The following is a 21,494-nucleotide window of genomic DNA, read 5'->3' on the forward strand; positions in this document are numbered from 1 at the left end:
CAAGTAGTATTCCTTGCCAAATAATAGGTTTTGTGCGATTAAGATTCGCAGAGCTACGCCTCCCCTGGATTAGGCAATTCCCTCTGCTAAACACACGCACAACCAGACATTGATTGATTGATTGGAGACAGCTTGTGTCAATCACAAAATATTTCCTAGAATTTCCTACCTGTAGCAACTAATGGACAATGCTGGAAATACTGGTAAAAGCACAGTGCTGCTTGCTTGGCTGACTCCACAGCGAGCTTTGGAGAGGCTGGTGTCAGACCACAGTGCTTAAAAAGTGCCCCAAAACTCCCGGCCCTAAGATACACATGCACACACACACTCCTCCTAGAATCCCCCTTCTCCTCCATCACAGTGCTGTAGAGTCCTGAGCATGGGGAAACACCTTCCCACCACTGGACACACACTCTTACTCAGTCGACACACACACTCTTCTACTCTTTGAGAATGTGGACATACACACTCCTACTCACAGAGCGTTTGATGGTGAGAAGAGCCTTGACACCGCGAAGCGCATACCGGTACTTCAGTTTCTCCTGAAATCAGGTAGGACTTAAAGTTACTTGCTTTGGAAATACTTTGTTCAGATGTTTGTTTACCATTTAGTCATATACAGTACTGTCTGAATATATTTATATACTTGTTTGTGTTGATTGCAAGGGACAACTAACCAGCATCGTTGTATGGATAAAATGTTTTTCTGTTCTCAAGTGTTGGTTCTGGTGGGGTCATCCGTATCTGTTTTTGTGAATTATTGTTTCATTGAATTATTTACTTACTTGCTTGACTGCGTGCTCGATTGTGTTTTTCTCCTCAAATACTGATTCATAGCTTTCAGTCATTGATTTGGGCAATATCAAATGCTGAGGGAAATGTTGGAAACATTCTTTGATTTAACTTTAATCCCTCAGTATAAATTACTCATAACATCACATTTTATTTAATGACAAATGTATCTTAAAATGAATTGTTAGACAAATATAAACTTGGCCATATCTGCAGTATTCTTATGAGCTAGGTGGAGACTTGTTCCAAAGCCAAGTCTCTCCTTGGCAGTTCGATACTCCTTTTTGTTTTTAATTGCAATATTTTGGAAACATGATGATTTATTACAACATATGTCAGACTGTTTGAGCTGGGATATTTCACAACACATCAAACACACGTTTGCTTTTTTGGGGTTAGGTCAGTCATGTCTTACAAAAATATCAAAATATGTCAAGATCGGTTTAGACAACGATAACAAATAATACATTTTCAGCCAAGGCTGAGGGCGAGAACGTCCATACAAACCAATGCAGTCCATTAGATCAGAATGCTAACAGAGAACTCTGGGAAATATCAGAACGTTGACACAAGTTCTTTGGAACACCATGGCCATCTTCTGGTTCTCTTCCCCAATTGGCTGCCTTTGAACCGGCACTCTCATGATACAGTACCTGTGTAGATGGGGGGTGAATATCATTTAATTAAAGAAAACCGTTTACACTAAATAAAGATAAGCACCCTAAACATACTTAGATTAACAGCGAGACGTATGTTTAGCAGGTTGGCAGAGGTTAATCGTTTAAACTTTAGCCAGCTGATATCCAGGGTAGTCTGGTGTGTGTCTCCATGTGTTATTATGACGGGCCCTAACGTGGACGCTGGTCTGAACCCTCCTACTATTCCCCCTTTTAGCCCTGGGCCTGGTAGAGAGGAGAGAGAGAGATCGAGGAGAGATCTCTCCATCACCAGATCTTCAGGATGAATAAAACGTGGACAAGTGAGGTGGCTTAGAGCACAATGTCTTAACGGTAGTAAGGTCATACGTTCCTCTATGGGTATATCTACTTGAATTCACTTTTTGACTGCACCCCTTTTGATTTGAATAAAACCTTCCATACATATTTGCCTACTATAGAAGTGCTCCGAAAATGACTTTTTGGACCTGAATGCCGAAACATTCAAGAGATGGTACTCCTAGTCTGACCGTTTCATATTATCCTGTACATACAGTGGGGCAAAAAAGTATTTAGTCAGCCACCAATTGTGCAAGTTCTCCCACTTAAAAAGATGAGAGGCCTGTAATTTTCATCATAGGTACACTTCAACTATGACAGACCAAATGAGGGAAAAAAATCCAGAAAATCACATTGTAGGATTTTTAATGATTTGATTTGCAAATTATGGTGGAAAATAAGTATTTGGTAACCTACAAACAAGCAAGATTTCTGGCTCTCACAGACCTGTAACTTCTTCTTTAAGAGGCTCCTCTGTCCTCCACTCGTTACCTGTATTAATGGCACCTGTTTGAACTTGTTATCACTATAAAAGACACCTGTCCACAACCTCAAACAGTCACACTCCAAACTCCACTATGGCCAAGACCAAAGAGCTGTCAAAGGACACCAGAAACACAATTGTAGACCTGCAACAGGCTGGGAAGACTGAATCTGCAATAGGTAAGCAGCTTGGTTTGAAGAAATCAACTGTGGGAGCAATTATTAGGAAATGGAAGACATACAAGACCACTGATAATCTCCCTCGATCTGGGGCTCCACGCAAGATCTCACCCCATGGAGTCAAAATGATCACAAGAACGGTGAGCAAAAATCCCAGAACCACATGGGGGGACCTAGTGAATGACCTGCAGGGAGCTGGGACCAAAGTAATAAAGCCTACCATCAGTAACACACTACGCCGCCAGGGACTCAAATCATGCAGTGCCAGACGTGTCCCTCTGCTTAAGCCAGTACATATCCAGGCCCGTCTGAAGTTTGCTAGAGAGCATTTGGATGATCCAGAAGAAGATTGGGAGAATGTCCTATGGTCAGATGAAACCAAAATATAACTTTTTAGTAAAAACTCAACTCGTCGTGTTTGGAGGACAAAGAATGCTGAGTTGCATCCAAAGAACACCATACCTACTGTGAAGCATGGGGGTGGAAACATCATGCTTTGGGGCTGTTTTTCTGCAAAGGGACCAGGACGACTGATCCGTGTAAAGGAAAGAATGAATGGGGCCATGTATCGTGAGATTTTGAGTGAAAACCTCCTTCCATCAGCAAGGGCATTGAAGATGAAACGTGGCTGGGTCTTTCAGCATGACAATGATCCCAAACACACCGCCCGGGCAACGAAGGAGTGGCTTCGTAAGAAGCATTTCAAGGTCCTGGAGTGGCCTAGCCAGTCTCCAGATCTCAACCCCATAGAAAATCTTTGGAGGGAGTTAAAAAGTCTGTGTTGCCCAGCAACAGCCCCAAAACATCACTGCTCTAGAGGAGATCTGCATGGAGGAATGGGCCAAAATACCAGCAACAGTGTGTGAAGACTTACAGAAAACGTTTGACCTCTGTCATTGCCAACAAAGGGTATATAACAAAGTATTGAGAAACTTTTGTTATTGACCAAATACTTATTTTCCACCATAATTTGCAAATAAATTCATTAAAAATCCTACAATGTGATTTTCTGGATTTTTTTTCTGTCATTTTGTCTGTCATAGTTGAAGTGTACCTATGATGAAAATTACAGGCCTCTCTCATCTTTTTAAGTGGGAGAACTTGCACAATTGGTGGCTGACTGAATACGTTTTTGCCCCACTGTAAATCTGATACTCTCCATTTAGTATAATATGTTACGTTTCGTATGGTATGTATTAATTTGTGGATATCATACGAAACGGATGGACATGTTATGAATTTGTGAAACGTACAATGTGTTTGTGAATTTGCTAAATGTATGTTACGAATTCCAACTTGTTATAATGTTAGCTAGGCTAAGGGTTAAGGTTCGGAGCTATGGTTAGCAAAAAGGGTTAGGTAACGTGCTAAGAAGTTAAAGTAGCAAAAATGTAGATGAAAAGTTGCTAACTAGCTACAGTTGTCCATGATGAGATTCAAACACACAACCTTTGGGTTGCTAGACATCCTCATTATATGCCCACCCATTCACCGACCAAGCACCCTCTTGCTAATTTGAGTCTCGGATTTATTTATTATGTTATGTCTATGAGACTGGGCTGTGTGTTACCATAATAATTATTAAGTATGTAGAGTTCGAAAGGTATTCGCACTCATAACCATGAAAAATAATACGCCAAGGATACAGAGATTAAAAATAATGTACTTAATTTAATACAAGCTCAAAATAATACAAAAAGGGAAAGATGCTATAAAACGGAGCATATGTTTCGGCCTCGTCTTCATCAGTGCAGTACAAACAAATTAGGAAGATACGTATTTAAGGAGACACCTGCTGTCCATAACAGGCGCCAGCAAATAGTTGATTAGATAGCCTACTGGAGAATATGCAGTCTATGCCTATTAGCAAGGAATATGTAGAAGTATATAAAACAATAACAATTAAAACGTCACAATTGACAAAATAAAACGTATTGGCTACATAACTATCAGAAGCAATATATATGAAATACCCAAGTATGCTAAAAAACTCAGAGTGCCGTGGGAGAGAGACGGCACAGAACTTAAGATCAGTCACAGCATGATTAGCCTCAGGAAATATCTAGCCACTGGTGATTTCGGGTCATTTCTTTGGATGGCACTGCGGTGCTCGTTGATGCGTAACCGTAGTTCTCTTCGCGTAATGCAGGTGTATTGCAAGCCACATGGGCAAGAGCATAGATACACTACATTGCTAGATCCACAGTTAAGGAATATATTGGTGTATTCTTTATTTGTAACGAAAGATTTTAAACGGTTGCACTTTAGAATACCCGCACAATTGCGGCAGGGGAAGAAATCATCCGCTTCATCCAGACGTTCAATGCGTCAAGTGTCTGCGCGAACCAGCATGTCCCAGGCAGCGGGACGTGGAGTGAGTGAACAGGGGAACATCATGAAACGCATCTGAGCCCACAGTTTGCAATACATGCCAGTGTTGTCTAATAATATTTTTAATGTCAGGTCCGTAATGAGTGTGTGGTACAGCACACCACAGAAAAATATTTTTTATTGTTGTTGTGTTTGCCTTGTAATGTGTCACGTTTGTCCATAGCCTTTATTGAGAGCAGAGTCCAAACTTTCTGTGAAGTAACCTGACGGAAATTTGAGTACAATTTGATTAAATAATAAAATCCTAATTTCTAGTGCAGCGAGTGAGCGTCTGATGAATCAGAATTGGCTGTACGGCAAGCCCCTACTCAGAGTCAGATGTTAACTTGATGCGTGAAGAAGGCTTTCGGTTTGACAGACGGTAGAAGGAATTGTCAAATCATTTGTCTATAAAATGTATACTAATGGAACGAGTCCAGTTCCGTTTTTGGTGCATGTTCGTGTGATAAAAACATAAATATAGCGTTTTGTAGAACAGTGTTATCAGAAAAAGGATGATTAGAATTGGAATTTATCATGAGGCCCGTACGTGTTGGCATACTCAGGGGCCCATCGAAGTGCCTCGGGATTACAGATAATCCTCTCCAAACAAAACACAGTTCTTTGTACCAACTCAGCCATTTGGGTTGGAGGAGTAGAGCCCCTCTGGAGTCTAAAGAGCAACGTAAAGCCTCCAGTCCAATGTTGTGGGGAATGTTGGTGTACAAACTAGTTGTCCATAGTTACAAGAAAGGTAGGCCTATCATAGTTCAGATAATTGAAGTCGCCTGTGTCTCTTCATTAGGATGGTAGTTTAGTAAAGAGGTCTGATATGGAAATTAGACAAAGACTTGGTTAGTCATTACTTGTCCCAGTCGAAACAAGGGGAAACTTCTGGTAATCATTGTGCGTTTTTGGTGAAAATATACATAACAGGCTGTGGTGGGCTGCTTGTTGAGGAGGTAGCCCCGCTCCTTGTCAGTCAGGTAAACTGCCTCAGCTGAGAAAAGTATGTTTCAGTTTTATACACAGGTAGGGTTACCTTTGAGTTTGCAGTAGGAGTCTGTCAGACAATTGTCTATGGATTTAAATCATAGACAGATATATTCATGCATGCCAATCCACCTCCCTTATCACAGGTCTTGAAGATAAGGTTTTGATTTTTTTTAGATGGAATAAAACATGTCTCTTTGTGTCTTTGCAAGAATTGGAAGCTATTTTCTTGTCATTACCAACAAACAAATTATCAACATCTCTCGCCACAAGCTTGCAAAAGCGTGTCAATCGCTGCGTTATTTACAAGGGGGCAGAATGCTCTTAGATCTGAATCCTCGACGATTATCCTCATTGGCACCACACACCTGAGGTAGACTAGTTCCTGAATGAAAAAACGTTCTCCCTTGGTTTGGAAGGGGTTGGGTCTCGGTGTCGGAAAAAGGAAAGTCCCTTGTTAAGCACAGCTGCTTCATCCTCATTGTATCCTCATCATATTAGCATATATGTATTTCATATCTATTGCTTCTGATATTGCTATATATTTTTTAACCTTTATTTAACTAGGCAAGTCAGTTAAGAACAACTTATTTACAATGACGGCCTAGAAACAGGGGGTTAATACCTTGTCAGTTCGGGGATTCGAACTTGCTACCTTTCGGTTACTGGCCCAACGCTCTAACCGCAAGGCTATCTGTCGCAGCCTAGATCGTTTTCAATTTTCAATTAAATGCGACATTTGAATTTCAAATAAAACAATTAAAACATCTACATATTTCTTGATAATATGCATTGACTCCCTATTCACCAGTCTGATCAACTAGCTGCTTGCGCCTGTTAAGCACAGCAGATGTTTAACAAAGGCGCTTTATGGTCAATCTGATGTCTGCATTGGCCGTGCAGCATTTACTGTGATATCGCCTCTGCAGAAGTCGGGCCATTCATACATGGCCGAGCAGCGCAGAGCTGTTGTGAAGGAGTTTTCGAGGAAGTTAGTTTGTTTATACAGGACCTCCCGTCCTCACCTACCGTTAACCAATTATGTCAATGCGGGGATATACGGAGTCCTCCACATTGTTACAAAACCTGAGGCGCATGGCGATGTAGTACAGAGCTCAATTTGGCTGTGTGCCTCCAGAGGCTTCGCAATTGCGTCACACCATGCATACGGCGTCTCCGATCACATTTTCAGATCAAGCATAAATTGGCTCTTAAAGTACGTGTCTTCCTAATTTGTTTGTACAGTACTGATGAAGACAAGGCCGAAACGTATGGGCTGTCTTTTCACTTTTTGTGTTCTTTTGAGCATGAATTACATTAAGTACATTATTTGTTTTGCATATTGGCCTCTTATTCATTTTCATGGTTTTGTGTGCAGTATCTTTTGAAATCTACAATAATTAGAAGTTACAATGTCAATACAATTAAACAATGTCAATGGTGTACCAGCTAATTTGCAGTGGTCTGAAGGGAAAGGTCCATTCTATGAATTTCTATGACACTCACCATGTTATGTCTCAACCTCTGGCTGGCTGGCTGCTGCTCAACCGATGGCAGACACAAAAATCTCAAATATAGAGTAGGGTCTGAGCTACACCATATGCGAATATGAAGAAAAAAACTGTTTTTATGCAACTTTTTCCCCCCAAGAAATTATCAAGTAGTTTGACAACCCTGTTAGTAAGCGTTTAAATGATATCAAACTCAACTGCTTATCTTTCTCAGTAATGAAGACTTGTTGCAGGGTATGCAAAATGGGTCAACTCTGAGCACCTTTATCTCTTGAATGTTTGTGAATTCCAGTCCAAAAAGTCCCGTTCTGCTCTCTTCTTCCATGGACAAACGTATGGAACGTGTTGATTAAATCAAAAGGGATGCTGTCAAAAAGTGATTCAATTCCTATTGGAGATGAGCTTCATATCTTGTCTCACACTTACTTTCATGTTCCGGAAATGACCAGAGAACGACCCAGCTCTGTGCTGTTTCCTTGATGAAAAAAATCCCCATTATCAACGTTGTTGCTGTGATCTAATTTCCATAAAGGGATCATCATCATTGAATATACACACACACGTTAATGCTGAGCAATTAGTGCTTTTTGAGGTCTGTTCGGTTTTGGTTAAATTATTAATAAAAGAATAATGGTTTTGTAAAAAAATGTTTTTACAATCAATGCACTAACCCATTAATGTGGGTTGAATGCTGTAATAACACTGAATAAAATAAGAAATACAAGCCCAATGATGGTAGTGATTGGAGCGTGGATCAGAAAACCAGTCACTATCTGGTGTGACCACCATTTGACTCATGCAGCACGACACATCTCCGTCGCATAGAGTTGATTAAGCTGTTGATTGTGGCCTGTGGAATGTTGTTCCACTCCTCTTCAATTTCGGTGCGAAGTTGATGACTATTGGCCGGAACTGGAACACACTGTGCTACACATTGATCCAGAGCATACCAAACATGTTCCAATGGGTGACGTGTCTGGTGAGTATGCAGAGTTTGCAGGCCATGGAAGAACTGGGACATTTTCAGCTTCCAGGAATTGTGTACAGATCCTTGCGACATGGGGCCGTGCATTATCGTGCTGAAACATGAGGTAATGACAGCGGATGAATGGCACAACAACAGGCCTCACGATGTCGTCATGGTATCTCTGTGCATTCAAATTGCCATCGATAAAATGCTATTGTTCATTGTCCGTAGATTATGACTGCCCATACCATAACCCCATCGCCACCATGGGGCACTCTGTTCACAACGTTGACATCAGCACACCACTCGCCAACACAACACCATACACTATCTGTCCGGTATAGTTGAAACTGGGATTCCTCCGTGAAGAAAACACTTCCCCAGCATGCCAGTGGCCATCGAAGGTGAGCATTTTCCCACTGAAATCGGTTCCGACGTCGAACTGCAGTCAGGCCAAGACCTGAGGACAACGAGCACACAGATGACCTTCCCTGAGACTGTTTCTGACAGTGTATGCATAAATTCTTTGTTGTGCAAACCCACAGTTTAATCAGCTGTCCAGTTGGCTGGTCTCGGACGATCCCACAGGTGAAGAAGTCGGATGTGGTGGTCCTGGGCTGGCATGGTTATACGTGGCCTGTGGTTGTGTGACCGGTTGGATGTACTGCCAAATTCTCTAAAACGACATTGGAGGCGGTTTATGGTAGAGAAATTAACATTAAATTATCTGGCAACGGCTCTGGTGGACATTCCTGCAGTCAGTATGCCAATTGCACGCTCCCTCAACTTGAGACTTCTCTGGCATTGTGTTGTGGGAAAAAAACTGCACATTTGAGTGGCCTTTTTATTGTCCCCAGTACAAGGTCATGCTGTTTAATCAGCTTCTTGATATGCCTGTCAAGTGAATGGATTATCTTGGCAAAGGAGAAATGCTCACTAACAGGAATGTGAACATAATCTGAGATAAATAACCTTTTTGTGCACATGGAACATTTCTGGTATCTTTTATTTCCGTTCATGAAACATGTGACCAACACTACATGTTGCGTTTATATTTTCGTTCAGTGTACATTACACAGTTCAGGCTTGATTTGATTTATCTCTTCAGAAACTGCATATCGAGCGAGCTTGCAGGGGGAAAAAAAATGATGAAATGGAATTCAAATAATTGAACGGATGTTGGTAATTTCAATTAATCGCTCAGCACTAACACACATTCAAAATCCTATTTTACCTAAACGTAACCCTAATTCTAACCATAATCCTAACCCCTAAAATAGCCTATTTCCTTGTGGGGACTGGCGAAATGTCCTTACTCGTCTGAATGTTCCTTGTTTTACTATCCTTGTGGGGACTTCTGGTCCCCACAATGATAGCAAAAGCCCATACACACATACAGTTCTAAGAATGGTGCCTGTGTGTCTAGCTGTGCCACCGTGTGTATCGTGGAAGAGGTCGTAGAGCAAATTCTGGCGAACCCTAACCCCTGACCCCTGTGGTGTGGGGGGTGAGTTCGGGGCAATGCGCTGCCCCACCCTGCTGGCCCTGCTGGCGGGGGTCATGCTGTACCTGGTGATGGGGGCGTTGGTGTTCCGGAACGTGGAAAGCCCCAAGGAGAGCCAGGAGCATGAGAAGCTGCTCTGCACCACACGTGACTTCCTCGGAAACCACTCATGTGTCACTGCACAGAACCTCAGCGACCTCATAAAGGTAACCCACACCAAAGCGCACACACATTTCACAGACCGGGAAGATGAGTTTAAACACATCTGAGAAGAATCTAAACAGACTAAGATTGGTGTAGAGCCCCACCTGAGAAAGTGTAGCCAGGGGTAGGCAACTGGATTCAGAAGAATCTAAACAGACTAAGATTGGTGTAGAGCCCCACCTGAGAAAGTGTAGCCAGGGGTAGGCAACTAGATTCAGCAGCAGGACAACTTTTGTCGACGCGGATGGTCATTTGTAAATTAACCACAACTAAGCACCAAAAGGGCTTTGAAAATTACATTACACGATCACGTCAGTTATTATAAATTTTTTTGTTGAATACTTAGCAGACTTCCTGGTGATTTTAGTCTTTTTGACCAAAAACTAAAATCCTAAAAAGAACACACCCCAGATGTAGACCCAGCCTAAGACGGGTAATGAGCAGGTGTAGATGGACCCAGCCTAAGACGGGTAATGAGCAGGTGTAGACCCAGCCTAAGACGGGTAATGAGCAGGTGTAGATAGACCCAGCCTAAGACGGGTAATGAGCAGGTGTAGATGGACCCAGCCTAAGACGGGTAATGAGCAGGTGCAGATGGGCCCAGCCTAAGACGGGTAATGAGCAGGTGTAGATGGGCCCAGCCTAAGACGGGTAATGAGCAGGTGTAGATGGGCCCAGCCTAAGACGGGTAATGAGCAGGTGTAGATGGACCCAGCCTAAGACGGGTAATGAGCAGGTGTAGATGGACCCAGCCTAAGACGGGTAATGAGCAGGTGTAGATGGACCCAGCCTAAGACAGGCAATGAGCAGGTGTAGATGGACCCAGCCTAAGACTGGTAATGAGCAGGTGTAGACCCAGCCTAAGACGGGTAATGAGCAGGTGTAGATGGACCCAGCCTAAGACTGGTAATGAGCAGGTGTGGACCCAGCCTAAGACGGGTAATGAGCAGGTGTAGATGGAACCAGCCTAAGACTGGTAATGAGCAGGTGTGGACCCAGCCTAAGACGGGTAATGAGCAGGTGTAGATGGAACCAGCCTAAGACTGGTAATGACAGGTGTAGATAAAGCCAACCTCTGTTCTGTCTCTGTACTGTCAGAGTGTGGTGAAGGCGGTGGAGGCAGGCCTGGACGTAAAACACAGCTCCACCAACTTCACTAGCAGGTGGGACCTGGCCAGCGCCTTCTTCTTCTGTGGTACCATCATCACCACCATTGGTGAGCCTTTGTTCATTTTCCCCCTCCTGCAAACCCTTTGGTAACAACCTAATCAGCCAGATGTGCATTTGGAATTTGACAGAAAATAAATAATCCCATCTTGGAAAATACAGTAAACCTCAAGAGCACACGCTGGTTGAATCAACGTTGTTTCAATGAAATTACGTTGAGCCAACATAGAATAGACGTTGAATTGACGTCTGTGCCCAGTGGGTTGCTGGCGAAATTGACAAATTTTTAAATGATATAGATTAACATATAAGTGAATGTGTATGGTTTCCCTTTGTCCTCAGGGTTTGGTAACCTTTCTCCCAGGACCAAATGGGGCCAGCTGTTCTGCGTGTGTTATGCCCTGGTAGGGATTCCCATGTTTGGGTTCCTGCTGGCTGGTGTCGGGGACCACATGGGGACGGGGCTGAGGAAGGCCGTGTGGAAGATGGAGACGATCTTCCTGGTGAGACTGTCTTGTCTCGGGGCTGCTTCATTTTTAGGATGTCATCTCATTGTACTTGCCTATCTCAGGGGCTGCTTAAGTGATGTCACTGTGCTGTAAACAGAAGAGGCCGCCGTCTTGGACTCTAGCACTTGAAACATGTTTACACACAAGTAGAATAGAATCTGAAATTAGCAATCATTTTTTTTGTATTACTTTTTATCAAAGAAAATACACATTATTAGAGTCTTGAGGAAGATCTTACCCTCTCCATCCACCTCACTCTTTCCCTTATTTTGTGTCCCTCTCTCTCTCTGCCCCTCTCTCAGAAGCGGCGGGTCAGTCCCACCTATGTACGGATCATGTCTGCTGTTCTGTCCATCCTGATTGGCTGTCTGATCTTCCTCGCCGTGCCAACGCTGGTGTTTAAGGAAGTGGAGGACTGGTCCTTTCTGGAGGCGCTCTACTTTGTGGTCATCACCCTCACCACGGTCGGCTTTGGAGACTACGTAGCAGGTGTGAAGTGAACTGTACACACTTTGGACAGTATAGAATCTGGAGAGTACATACTCTACACATCCCTTTCAGGATACACGCTATGAAAGATACAAATCATTTCATGGGTACCTATCGAAGGTCCTTTGTTTGTGTGTGCACGTGCATGCATCAATGCGTAAATGTCCCTGTGCGTAGGTGCTAACCGACGGGACGGAGATCTGTTTAAGCCCCTGGTGTGGCTCTGGATAGTGTTTGGCCTGGCTTACTTTGCCTCCATACTCACCATGATCGGGAACTGGCTGCGGGTGCTGTCCAAGAAAACACGTGCTGAGGTGAGTGGTAGTGAGTGGGACACACAAAGTGAAGGGCTGGACAAGGATTTACTGGGGGCACTTTGGATTTTAACTGTCAATATTTACTTATCCTTTATCCCTCGGTCTTTCTCTCTGTCTCTGGGTTTCTTTCACTCTGTCTCTCTCTCTCACACCTCTTTCTCTCTCTCACCTCTTTCTCTCTCACCTCTTTCTCTCTCACCTCTCTCTCTCACCTCTTTCTCTCTCTCACCTCTCTCTCTCACCTCTTTCTCTCTCTCTCTCTCAACTCTTTCTCTCTCTCTCACCTCTTTCTCTCTCTCTCTCTCACTTCTTTCTCTCTCTCTCACCTTTCTCTCTCTCTCTCACCTTTCTCTCTCTCTAAATTCAATTCAAGGGGCTTTATTGGCCTGGGAAACGTATGTATACATTGCCAAAGCAAGTGAAATGGATAAACAAAAGTGAAATAAACAATGTGAACAGTAAATATTACTCAAACAAGTTCCAAAATAGACATTTCAAATGTAATATCATGTCTATACAGTGTTGCAAATTAGTTAAAGTACAAAAGGGAAAATAAACAAATATAGGTTGTATTTACAATGGTGTTTGTTCTTCTGTGGCAAAAGGTCACAAATCTTGCTGCTGTGATTGCACACTGTGGTATTTTACCCAACAGATATGGGAGTTTATTAAAATTAGATTTGTTTTCGAATTCTTTGTGTCTGTGTAATCTGAGGGAAATATGTGTCTCTAATATGGTCATACATTTGGCAGGAGGGTATGAAGTGCAGCTCAGTTTCCACCTCATTTTGTGGGCAGTGTGCACATAGCCTGTCTACTCTCTTTTTATTTTATTTTTGTAATATATTTATTTAACTAGACAAGTCGGTTAAGAACAAATTCTTATTTACAATGACTGCTTACCCCGGCCAAACCTGGACGATGCTGGGCCAATTGCGTGCCGCCCTATGAGACTCCCAATCACAGCCAGATGTGATACAGCCTGGATTTGAACCAGGATCTGTAGTGACACCTCTTGCACTGAGATGCAGTGCTTTAGACCGCTGCACCACTCTTGAGCCCCAGGACCAGTTTGCTTAGGGGACTCTTCTCCAGGTTCATCTCTCTGTAGGTGATGGCTTTGTTATGGGAAGGTTTGGGAATCGCTTCCTTTTAGGTGGTTGTAGAATTTAACATCTCTTTTCTGGATTATGATAATTAGCGGGTATCGGTATAATTCTTGTAAACAAAGGATATTTTTGCAGAATTCTGCATGCAGTCTCAATTTCGTGTTTGTTCCATTTGGTGAATTCTTGGTTGGTGAGCGGACTGTAGACCTCACAACCATAAAGGGCAATGGGTTCTATAACTGGTTCAAGTATTTTTAGCCAGATCCTAATTAGTATGTTTAATTTTATGTTCCTTTTGATGGCATAGAAGGCCCTTCTTGTCTCTCAGATCATTCACAGCTTTGTGGAAGTTAACTGTGGCGCTGATGTTTAAGCCGATGTATGTATAGTTTTTTGTGTGCTCTCCGGCAACGGTGTTTAGATGGAATATGTATTGTGGTCCTGGCAACTGGACCTTTTTTGGAACACCATTAATTTTGGCTTACTGAGATTTACTGTCAGGGCCCAGGTCTGACAGAATCTTTGCAGAAGATCTAGGTGCTGCTGTAGGCCCTCCTTGGTTGGGGACAGAAGCACCAGATCATCAGCAAACAGTCCATTTGATTTCAGATTCTAGTAGGGTGAGGCTGGATGCTGACTGTTATAGTGCCTTTGCCAATTTGTTGATATATATGTTGAAGTGGGTGTTTTTTTGTGTGCCAGTTTTAACAGCACACTTGTTGTTGTTTGTGTACATAGATGTTGTCATGTATGGTTTTCCCCCAAACAGAATTTATCCTTCAATTCAACTAGGGAGTAGTACTCTGTGCTGGGAGGTTGACTTTCCTGTCAACCTTTACGGGTTGCTCATCTGCGGGGTTGTATAATGAAGAGGTCTGGTCTGACACGCTCGGGGTATCTTTCTCAAGAGAGAGCTCAGCAGGATAAGATATCTCTGTGATGTGAAAGTCCAGCTGAAATTGTTTGCCCTGAACCATTACTGTACAAATCTGGAACAGTAAAAGTTCACATTGGTTGACTCAGTCTTCATTGTCTAATATCCTGAGTTTCCACCCATCGCTACCCCCCCCCCCTTCTTAACAGAGGGGCAGTGTGTTAATATAGCACTGGGTGGTCTGTGTGGAAGATTAAGTTGCTTATATTCCCATTTTTATAATAGTCAGCAAAAAGTGTTTCTTGATTTTCCATAAGGAGCTTCATTTTGTACTCTTTTCGTGCCTTATAATTGTTTACGTACGGAGGGTACTGTATTGTAATTACCTCTGAGCAGCGGGAGGGGGCTTCTAGGCCTCTGCCTTTGTGTGGGTAGGCTGTGCGACTCTACTGCCATTGTTGGGCTCAAGGCCTTTGACACCTCTCACTTCACACCTCAGTGCTAATTGAAGTTGTATCTGTTCTGTCCTAGCAAGCTTGGTAGCCTTAACTTAGCATTCAGTCCTTATAAAGTCAAATATATCATGGTAATGTATTTTTCTTCTTGGCTTTAAATAAAAAGTAGCTTCAGACTAAACATTACTCACTCAGTTCCAGGTTGGATGGTGTTTTCAGGTTTCTGTTGTTTTCCATAGCATTTGCTGTATAGCTTGGAAATAATCGTCTTCGGTAGTAGGAATCCTTCCAGGTAATTCCATCCAAAACCAGGTTGTAGGTTAGGAGTTTTGATTTGGAGTGAAGGTTATGTTGTGGAAGGTAGTATCCTGTATATGTCCCTGCCAAAAAAATCTATGTTTATCTAACTCTAAATCTACCTTTTAGTAAAAACATGCTGAAAAACGTGGGAGCTCACATGCAGCTGTGTCTCTCTCACACACCTCTCTTTGCCTCTCACACACCTCTCTCACACCTCTTTGCCTCTCTCACACCTCTTTGCCTCTTTGCCTCTCTCACACCTCTTTGCCTCTTTGCCTCTCACACACCTCTTTGCCTCTCTCACACCTCTTTGCCTCTCTCACACCTCTTTGCCTCTCTCACACCTCTTTGCCTCTCTCACACCTCTTTGCCTCTCTCACACCTCTCTTTGCCTCTCTCTCTTACCTCTCTTTGCCTCTCTCTCTTACCTCTCTTTGCCTCTCTCTCTCACCTCTCTTTGCCTCTATCTCTCTCACCTCTCTTTGCCTCTATCTCTCTCACCTCTCTTTGCCTCTCTCTCTCTCACCTCTCTTTGCCTCTCTCTCTCTCACCTCTCTTTGCCTCTCTCTCACACCTCTCTTTGCCCATCTCTGTCTCTCTCACACCTCTCTTTGCCCATCTCTGTCTCTCTCACACCTCTTTGCCTCTCTCTGTCTCTCTCACACCTCTCTTTGCCTCTCTCTGTCTCTCTCACGCCTCTCTTTGCCTCTCTCTGTCTCTCCCACGCCTCTCTTTGCCTCTCTCTGTCTCTCTCACACCTCTCTTTGCCTCTCTCTCTCACACACACACACCTCTCTCACCCTTTTCCCATCTCCCCCTGTCTCTCAGATGGAGGAGTTGAGGGCCCATGCTACAGACTGGACCCAGAACATCCAGAATATGTCCATGGACTTCCGGATCCCCAACCCTCTGGACCTCAACGACCCCTTCCTGCTGCAGCGGCGGCGCTGGAAACGCAGCACCCGGCGGCGGGTCCGCAGGGGGGCGCTGGGGCACCACGGCAGGCAGGGCGCCATAGGGGAGAATGGACATCTGCCCAATAGGTGGGTCTCCCACACCCGCTCCATGACCCGTCTGGAGGTTGTGAGGTTAGGGGGGGGCGAGTTTAGGAATGAGGGGACGAGGTTAGGACCAGGGGCGGATTCCAGAGTCAGTGCGAGGTCAGAGGGCAGGCCGTTGGGACGGATGGTGGCGAGGTCGCTGTCGATGCCTGCGGCGCGCTCTGTGATGGAGTTAGATTATATCCGTGATCCTGTTGCTATGATGATGCTGCAAGGGGAGTCTGCGTTTGAGTCTAAGTCGCTGTCCGAGTCTCCAGAGTCTGACTCCAGATCAGAAGTTTCCTCCTCTGACTCTCACACCTCTGACATGTGTACACCAGGGCAGGGGATAACTTTTGCCAGTTTTGATGCCAGTGGGTCTCTCTGTACTGGGGAGAGGGGAAGCCAGGGAGGATCCAGACAGGTATTTTTCCAGGAGGATGTCCGGTTCCCTGTGCCTCTCCAGCAGCTCCCCAAGTCCCACAACCCCACCAAGCCCATCCCCATGTCGCCCATATTCTCTGTGAAACCCATGCCGCTCCCCATGCCCACTCCGCCAGGCTGCAAAATGCTAGATTTCTTTGGGGAGAACTTGGCCTACATTGACGAGTCGTCGGACACGTTGAGTGACAGGAACGAGCCGGTTGAGGGGGCTGTCAGTCCTCGCCCCCGTAAGCCCCGCAGGAGGAGCATAAGGAGGCAGCTGCCCCACCGGAGCACCCTGAAGGACAGGGACAGTGACATGCTGCCCCCCTCCAACCCCCCGACACCTCCCCCTCTTTCCCATCTCAGAGACTGACACAGTGACATGCAGTCCCCCTCTAACCCCCCACCCCCCACCCAACCCCCTCTCTCCCATCTCAGAGACTGATGAACAGTCTGACAGGCACAGGTCATGAAGGGGGAGAGTAAGGCTGGTCTTTATTACTAGTGTTCACAGGAGAAGCAGACCTCAAAGCTCAATGTTATATTATGTACTGGGGATAAAGGCCAACAATATACTAGATCTCACTGACTGAGGACCATAGTCGCCATTGAGATATATTTGTATGAAAACTAATGCATGTACTCAGCAGCACAGATATAGAATATATAAACTGTCTAAGCTCAGTCAAGTCAGACTCACTGGGTTGAGAAATAGCACCATCTCCTGGCTGGTAAGTGTAATACAACATCTCCTCTGTGAAGGTGTAGCCTGCTGTGCTGTCCGCTACTGGAGCTCAGCCCAAACCTCAGCCATGGTTTTTAAATCACTGACTAAAGGACTTTTTTGAATAACCATGTTAGATCTGGCTTCAGACATCCATTTCTCTGTATATCCCAGTGTCCTTCAGCATGTGGGATATATAGTGCTCTGGTTGAATAAGGGTCGTTCCACAACAGGAATCCCTTTTGGGAAGTGTCATTTGGTGCAAAACATTTTATTTTACATAATTGTAACATTCTGTCATAAAAAGCACAGAGTTCAACTTAATAAAAAACATGATTTTCAAGAGGTTAAATTTAAAAAAATACTTTAAGTGCCAAATAAAGTAACAGGGTTGACCATTTCATCTTAAATAATCGGAAATCCTCACTGACTGGATTAGGTATGTATGTTTTTGTGTGCAGCAGGCAGGGGCAATTGAATAGAAACTTCCCAAAAAGTTGTATAGATATTTCCACACTAACATGATGATAATGCCCTTTTAGTGTTAGAGCTGTTTGAAAAAAAAATTGACATTTTTGCCTGTTTTGGTGGGATGGAGTTTTGGCCTGTTTGGTGACAACACCAGTCGGTAAATGAGTTAATAGACCAATAAGAAAGTTCCAAACCTTTCTACCAATAACGGCTAGTTTTCCCCTCCCCACTCAGACCACTCTGACAGTCCTAGCAAAATTCTTGCTAGGAAAATTGCTCTTTGCTAAAAAGCTGTTTGTTGTCAATCAAAATGGTCAAAAAGAAACCATCACAATAAGGTACGTAATTGTTACACAGAAATGATTTGATATTGAGAAAAGCAGCTGCATTGGGCCTTTTTAAAATATCAAAGGGATTCAAAAGGGATTCAATTCGTGGAATGACCCATACATTTTGTTTTGACGGCATTCTGTTTCTCGGAATATAAAGGGAAGTCCCATCAAACCTACCTGAGATGACATAATACACGGAGAGGCCTTGGGGAGACGTGGGGTGGAAGGGATGTCAGATCGTACGTGTACAGCACACACACACAGCAAACAAACTACAAAAGCACACACACACTACACATGCTCTCAATGTCACTGAGTCAGACACACACACACCCAGAAGAGTGTTAATGTGGGATAAGTGCAGGTTGAATATAGTAAGGGGTGGTTAGGTGGAAAGGACTAACAGATGCTGGGGGGGAGCGGGACCTCACTGCAGCACCCCTAATGTCCTCTTCCCCCTACAGAGGCCACACGTCCTTTCCCCAGAAAGGCTGAGGGACTGGGGGAGGAGGATGAGAGGATTCATGGAAGCCCAGTTTGGTTACTTTTCAAACTCAATGTCCAACTCTCTAGGCATTATCTTATTTTCATCACCTTTCTGTGTTTGGCACATAAAACGGACCGACTTGGTGGCCGACAGCCGACCCACTCTGTTTCTCACTAGGTTCAGTGTCAACCGCTCAAATATAAGTTGAGCCTCAGGGTGGACTTATTTTGGGTTGAGCCCTCTTATCAAAAGTGATTAACGTGGCCAAACTTCAAAGACGATCTAACATATTGTACATGCAACAGCAATCAAGTAAGACGTAAATGTACATGACAGATACGTGTGGTTATAGCTGTGAAAAGACCAATTACGACAGACCTGATTGTTACAAATTTGCTAAGGCTGCAAAATAGCTATCCCCGCACAAAGCTGATGTGTTCCAAATTGGGCCTATGAGCCCACGTCTCTCCCTTCAAAGCCTCTTTCTGTTTTATTCCCTCTCTCCTCTGCTCCCACCACAAATGGGTTTAAATTTGGCGTAAGTGGTCACTGTCTGGAAATCTTTTTCATCCTGTTTACGGCGGCAGATGTCAGCCCTCGACCGCAGAGCTGGCTGGAGGCCCCTACTGCCTGGACACACAACCTCACACTCTACCCTACTTTCTTTCGCTTTCCCTCTCTCCTCTATCTCTCAGCCTCATTTCTACTCCTTCCTCTCCCTCCCTCCCAGACCCTTCTCTCCCTCTGCTTCTCTTTCTTTCAGACCATAGTTCAAATCAAAATCATCTCCCTTCAGTATATATGCACAGATCTTAAGTAACAGAGTTACTGGGCCCTTCAGTCAACTTGGTAGAGATCAGAGTCTTATGAAAGTGGGGAAAAGACCCATTGCTGACGACGATTTTCAGTGTTTCATGCGTGTGAGAAAACAAATCATCTGTGCCAGACTGTGTAAAATGTGTCATAGTGAAATGAAGGGTTGACAATCTAGAGATGGTCAGTATGTCCTTTTTGTTTGAGGACCAAAAGTGGTAGTTTGTTGTAGTTTTGGTTAAAGTCCCTCCTCCTGGCCCGCCGCTGGACTCCTGCGTCAGCGGCACCTGCAGAACTTGACCACCATGTTGGAGAGCTGCTCTACCTTGGGCGTTCGGCCCATGAAGTAAACGATGGTCAGAGGCTCCAGGTCCTGAGGTACGCAGCACGGAGATGCCGACGCCTCAGGGTTCAGCTTGTTAAACAGCAGCAGGATCTGTGTGTGAGGGCAAGAGAAAGTACCACATGAAATATCACATAAAAAAACAATGATAATAGCTGTGACAATGATAATAACAAATTACAGTGGTTTCCTTTCCATTGTATGCTGTAGCGTTAAGATTTCCCATCACCGGAACTAAGGGGCCTAGCCCGAACCATGAAAAACTCCTGTCATCTGCCAAAGCCAGATTCATCAATTGGACTGCCAGATGGTGAAGCGTGATTCAACACTCCAGAGAACGCGTTTGCACTGCTCCAGAGTCCAATGGCGGCGAGCTTTACACCACTCCAACCGACACTTGGCATTGTGCATGGTGATCTTAGGCTTGTGTGTGGCTGCTCGGCCATGGAAACCCATTTCATGAAGCTGCCGATGAACAGTTCTTGTGCTGACGTTGCTTGCAGAGGCAGTTTGGAACTCGGTAGTGAGGTTTGCAACAGAGAACAGACCATTTTTATGCACTTCAGTACTTGGCAGTCCCGTTCTGTGAGCTTGTGTGGCCTACCACTTCGCAGGTGAGTCATTGTTGCTCCTAGACATTTCAACTTCACAATAACAGCACTTACAGTTGACCGGGGCAGCTCTAGCAGGGCAAACATTTGATGAACCTACTTGTTGGAAAGCTGGCATCCTATGACGGTGCCACGTTGAGCTCTTCAGTAAGGCCATTCTACTGCCAATGTTTGTCTATGGAGATTGCATGGCTGTGTGCTCGATTTTATACATCTGTCAGCAACAGGTGTGGCTCAAATAGCCGAAACCACTCATTTGAAGGGGTATCCACATACTTGTGTGTGTGTGTGTGTATATATATCTTGAAAAATACAGCCAGAATGATGCTGTGTTTTGCATCATACCAGCTGTATTTCTGTGTTCTGAAAGTTATAAATCTTAAACTTGACTGCCGACATGCAAAACATTTTGGGACTATATAATCAATGGACTAACGAAACAAATACCAAAATGTTTTTTAGGGTGGAGTTTTCCTTTAACCATACTCTGAGTGTGTGGTAATAAAGACATAAGACCTGAATGTGACAGAGGTGATAGAACATTTATGCCACTGTAGTGGTTGAGGGTTAACTAACCATGTTGTAGTGGTTGGGGGTTAACTAACCATGTTGTAGTGGTTGGGGGTTAACTAACCATGTTGTAGTGGTTGAGGGTTAACTAACCATGTTGTAGTGGTTGAGGGTTAACTAACCGTGTTGTAGTGGTTGGGGGTTAACTAACCGTGTTGTAGTGGTTGGGGGTTAACTAACCATGTTGTAGTGGTTGGGGGTTAACTAACCATGTTGTAGTGGTTGAGGGTTAACTAACCATGTTGTAGTGGTTGGGGATTAACTAACCATGTTGTAGTGGTTGGGGGTTAACTAACCATGTTGCAGTGGTTGTCAGCGCTCCAGGGGTATGGGCAGCCCTTGTAGCCCTTCGGCTCGTGGATCCACTTCCAGTCCAGGTCCTGGCGGAAGTCGATGTAGAGAGATCGCAGACACCACGTCAGAGTTCCTAAAACAGTTAGAAGACATGGAGAGAAAAC

General features: G+C 44.2%; 1 protein-coding gene across 2 annotated transcripts; it reads left to right on the forward strand.

Annotated features, from left to right (window-relative positions):
• Positions 1 to 211: 211 nt before the first annotated feature.
• Positions 212 to 19,573, forward strand: LOC110504391 (potassium channel subfamily K member 4). Of its 2 annotated transcripts, none has more exons than XM_021583157.2 (8): positions 212 to 552; positions 1,687 to 1,802; positions 9,718 to 10,001; positions 11,098 to 11,215; positions 11,509 to 11,669; positions 11,978 to 12,164; positions 12,342 to 12,478; positions 16,048 to 19,573. In XM_021583157.2, the coding sequence occupies exons 3-8, from the start codon at positions 9,813 to 9,815 to the stop codon at positions 17,056 to 17,058; spliced, it is 1,803 nt and encodes a 600-aa protein (XP_021438832.2). In that variant the 5' UTR covers positions 212 to 552; positions 1,687 to 1,802; positions 9,718 to 9,812; the 3' UTR covers positions 17,059 to 19,573. The 2 variants fall into 2 exon arrangements, with proteins under 2 accessions (XP_021438832.2, XP_036826269.1); XM_036970374.1 differs by having other exon boundaries at positions 1,687 to 1,771.
• The last annotated feature ends 1,921 nt before the right edge of the window (positions 19,574 to 21,494 follow it).

The sequence above is a fragment of the Oncorhynchus mykiss genome, chromosome 31 (assembly GCF_013265735.2).
Source record: "Oncorhynchus mykiss isolate Arlee chromosome 31, USDA_OmykA_1.1, whole genome shotgun sequence".
NCBI classification, from domain to species: Eukaryota; Metazoa; Chordata; class Actinopteri; order Salmoniformes; family Salmonidae; genus Oncorhynchus; species Oncorhynchus mykiss.

Bases quoted from the DNA above. Each gene is read 5' to 3' on its own strand.
- LOC110504391 (XM_021583157.2), top strand. From the start codon at position 9,813: ATGCGCTGCCCCACCCTGCTGGCCCTGCTGGCGGGGGTCATGCTGTAC. The intron at 11,216-11,508 runs GTGAGCCTTTGT...CTTTGTCCTCAG, and splicing joins TACCATCATCACCACCATTG to GGTTTGGTAACCTTTCTCCC. The intron at 12,165-12,341 runs GTGTGAAGTGAA...CCCTGTGCGTAG, and splicing joins CTTTGGAGACTACGTAGCAG to GTGCTAACCGACGGGACGGA.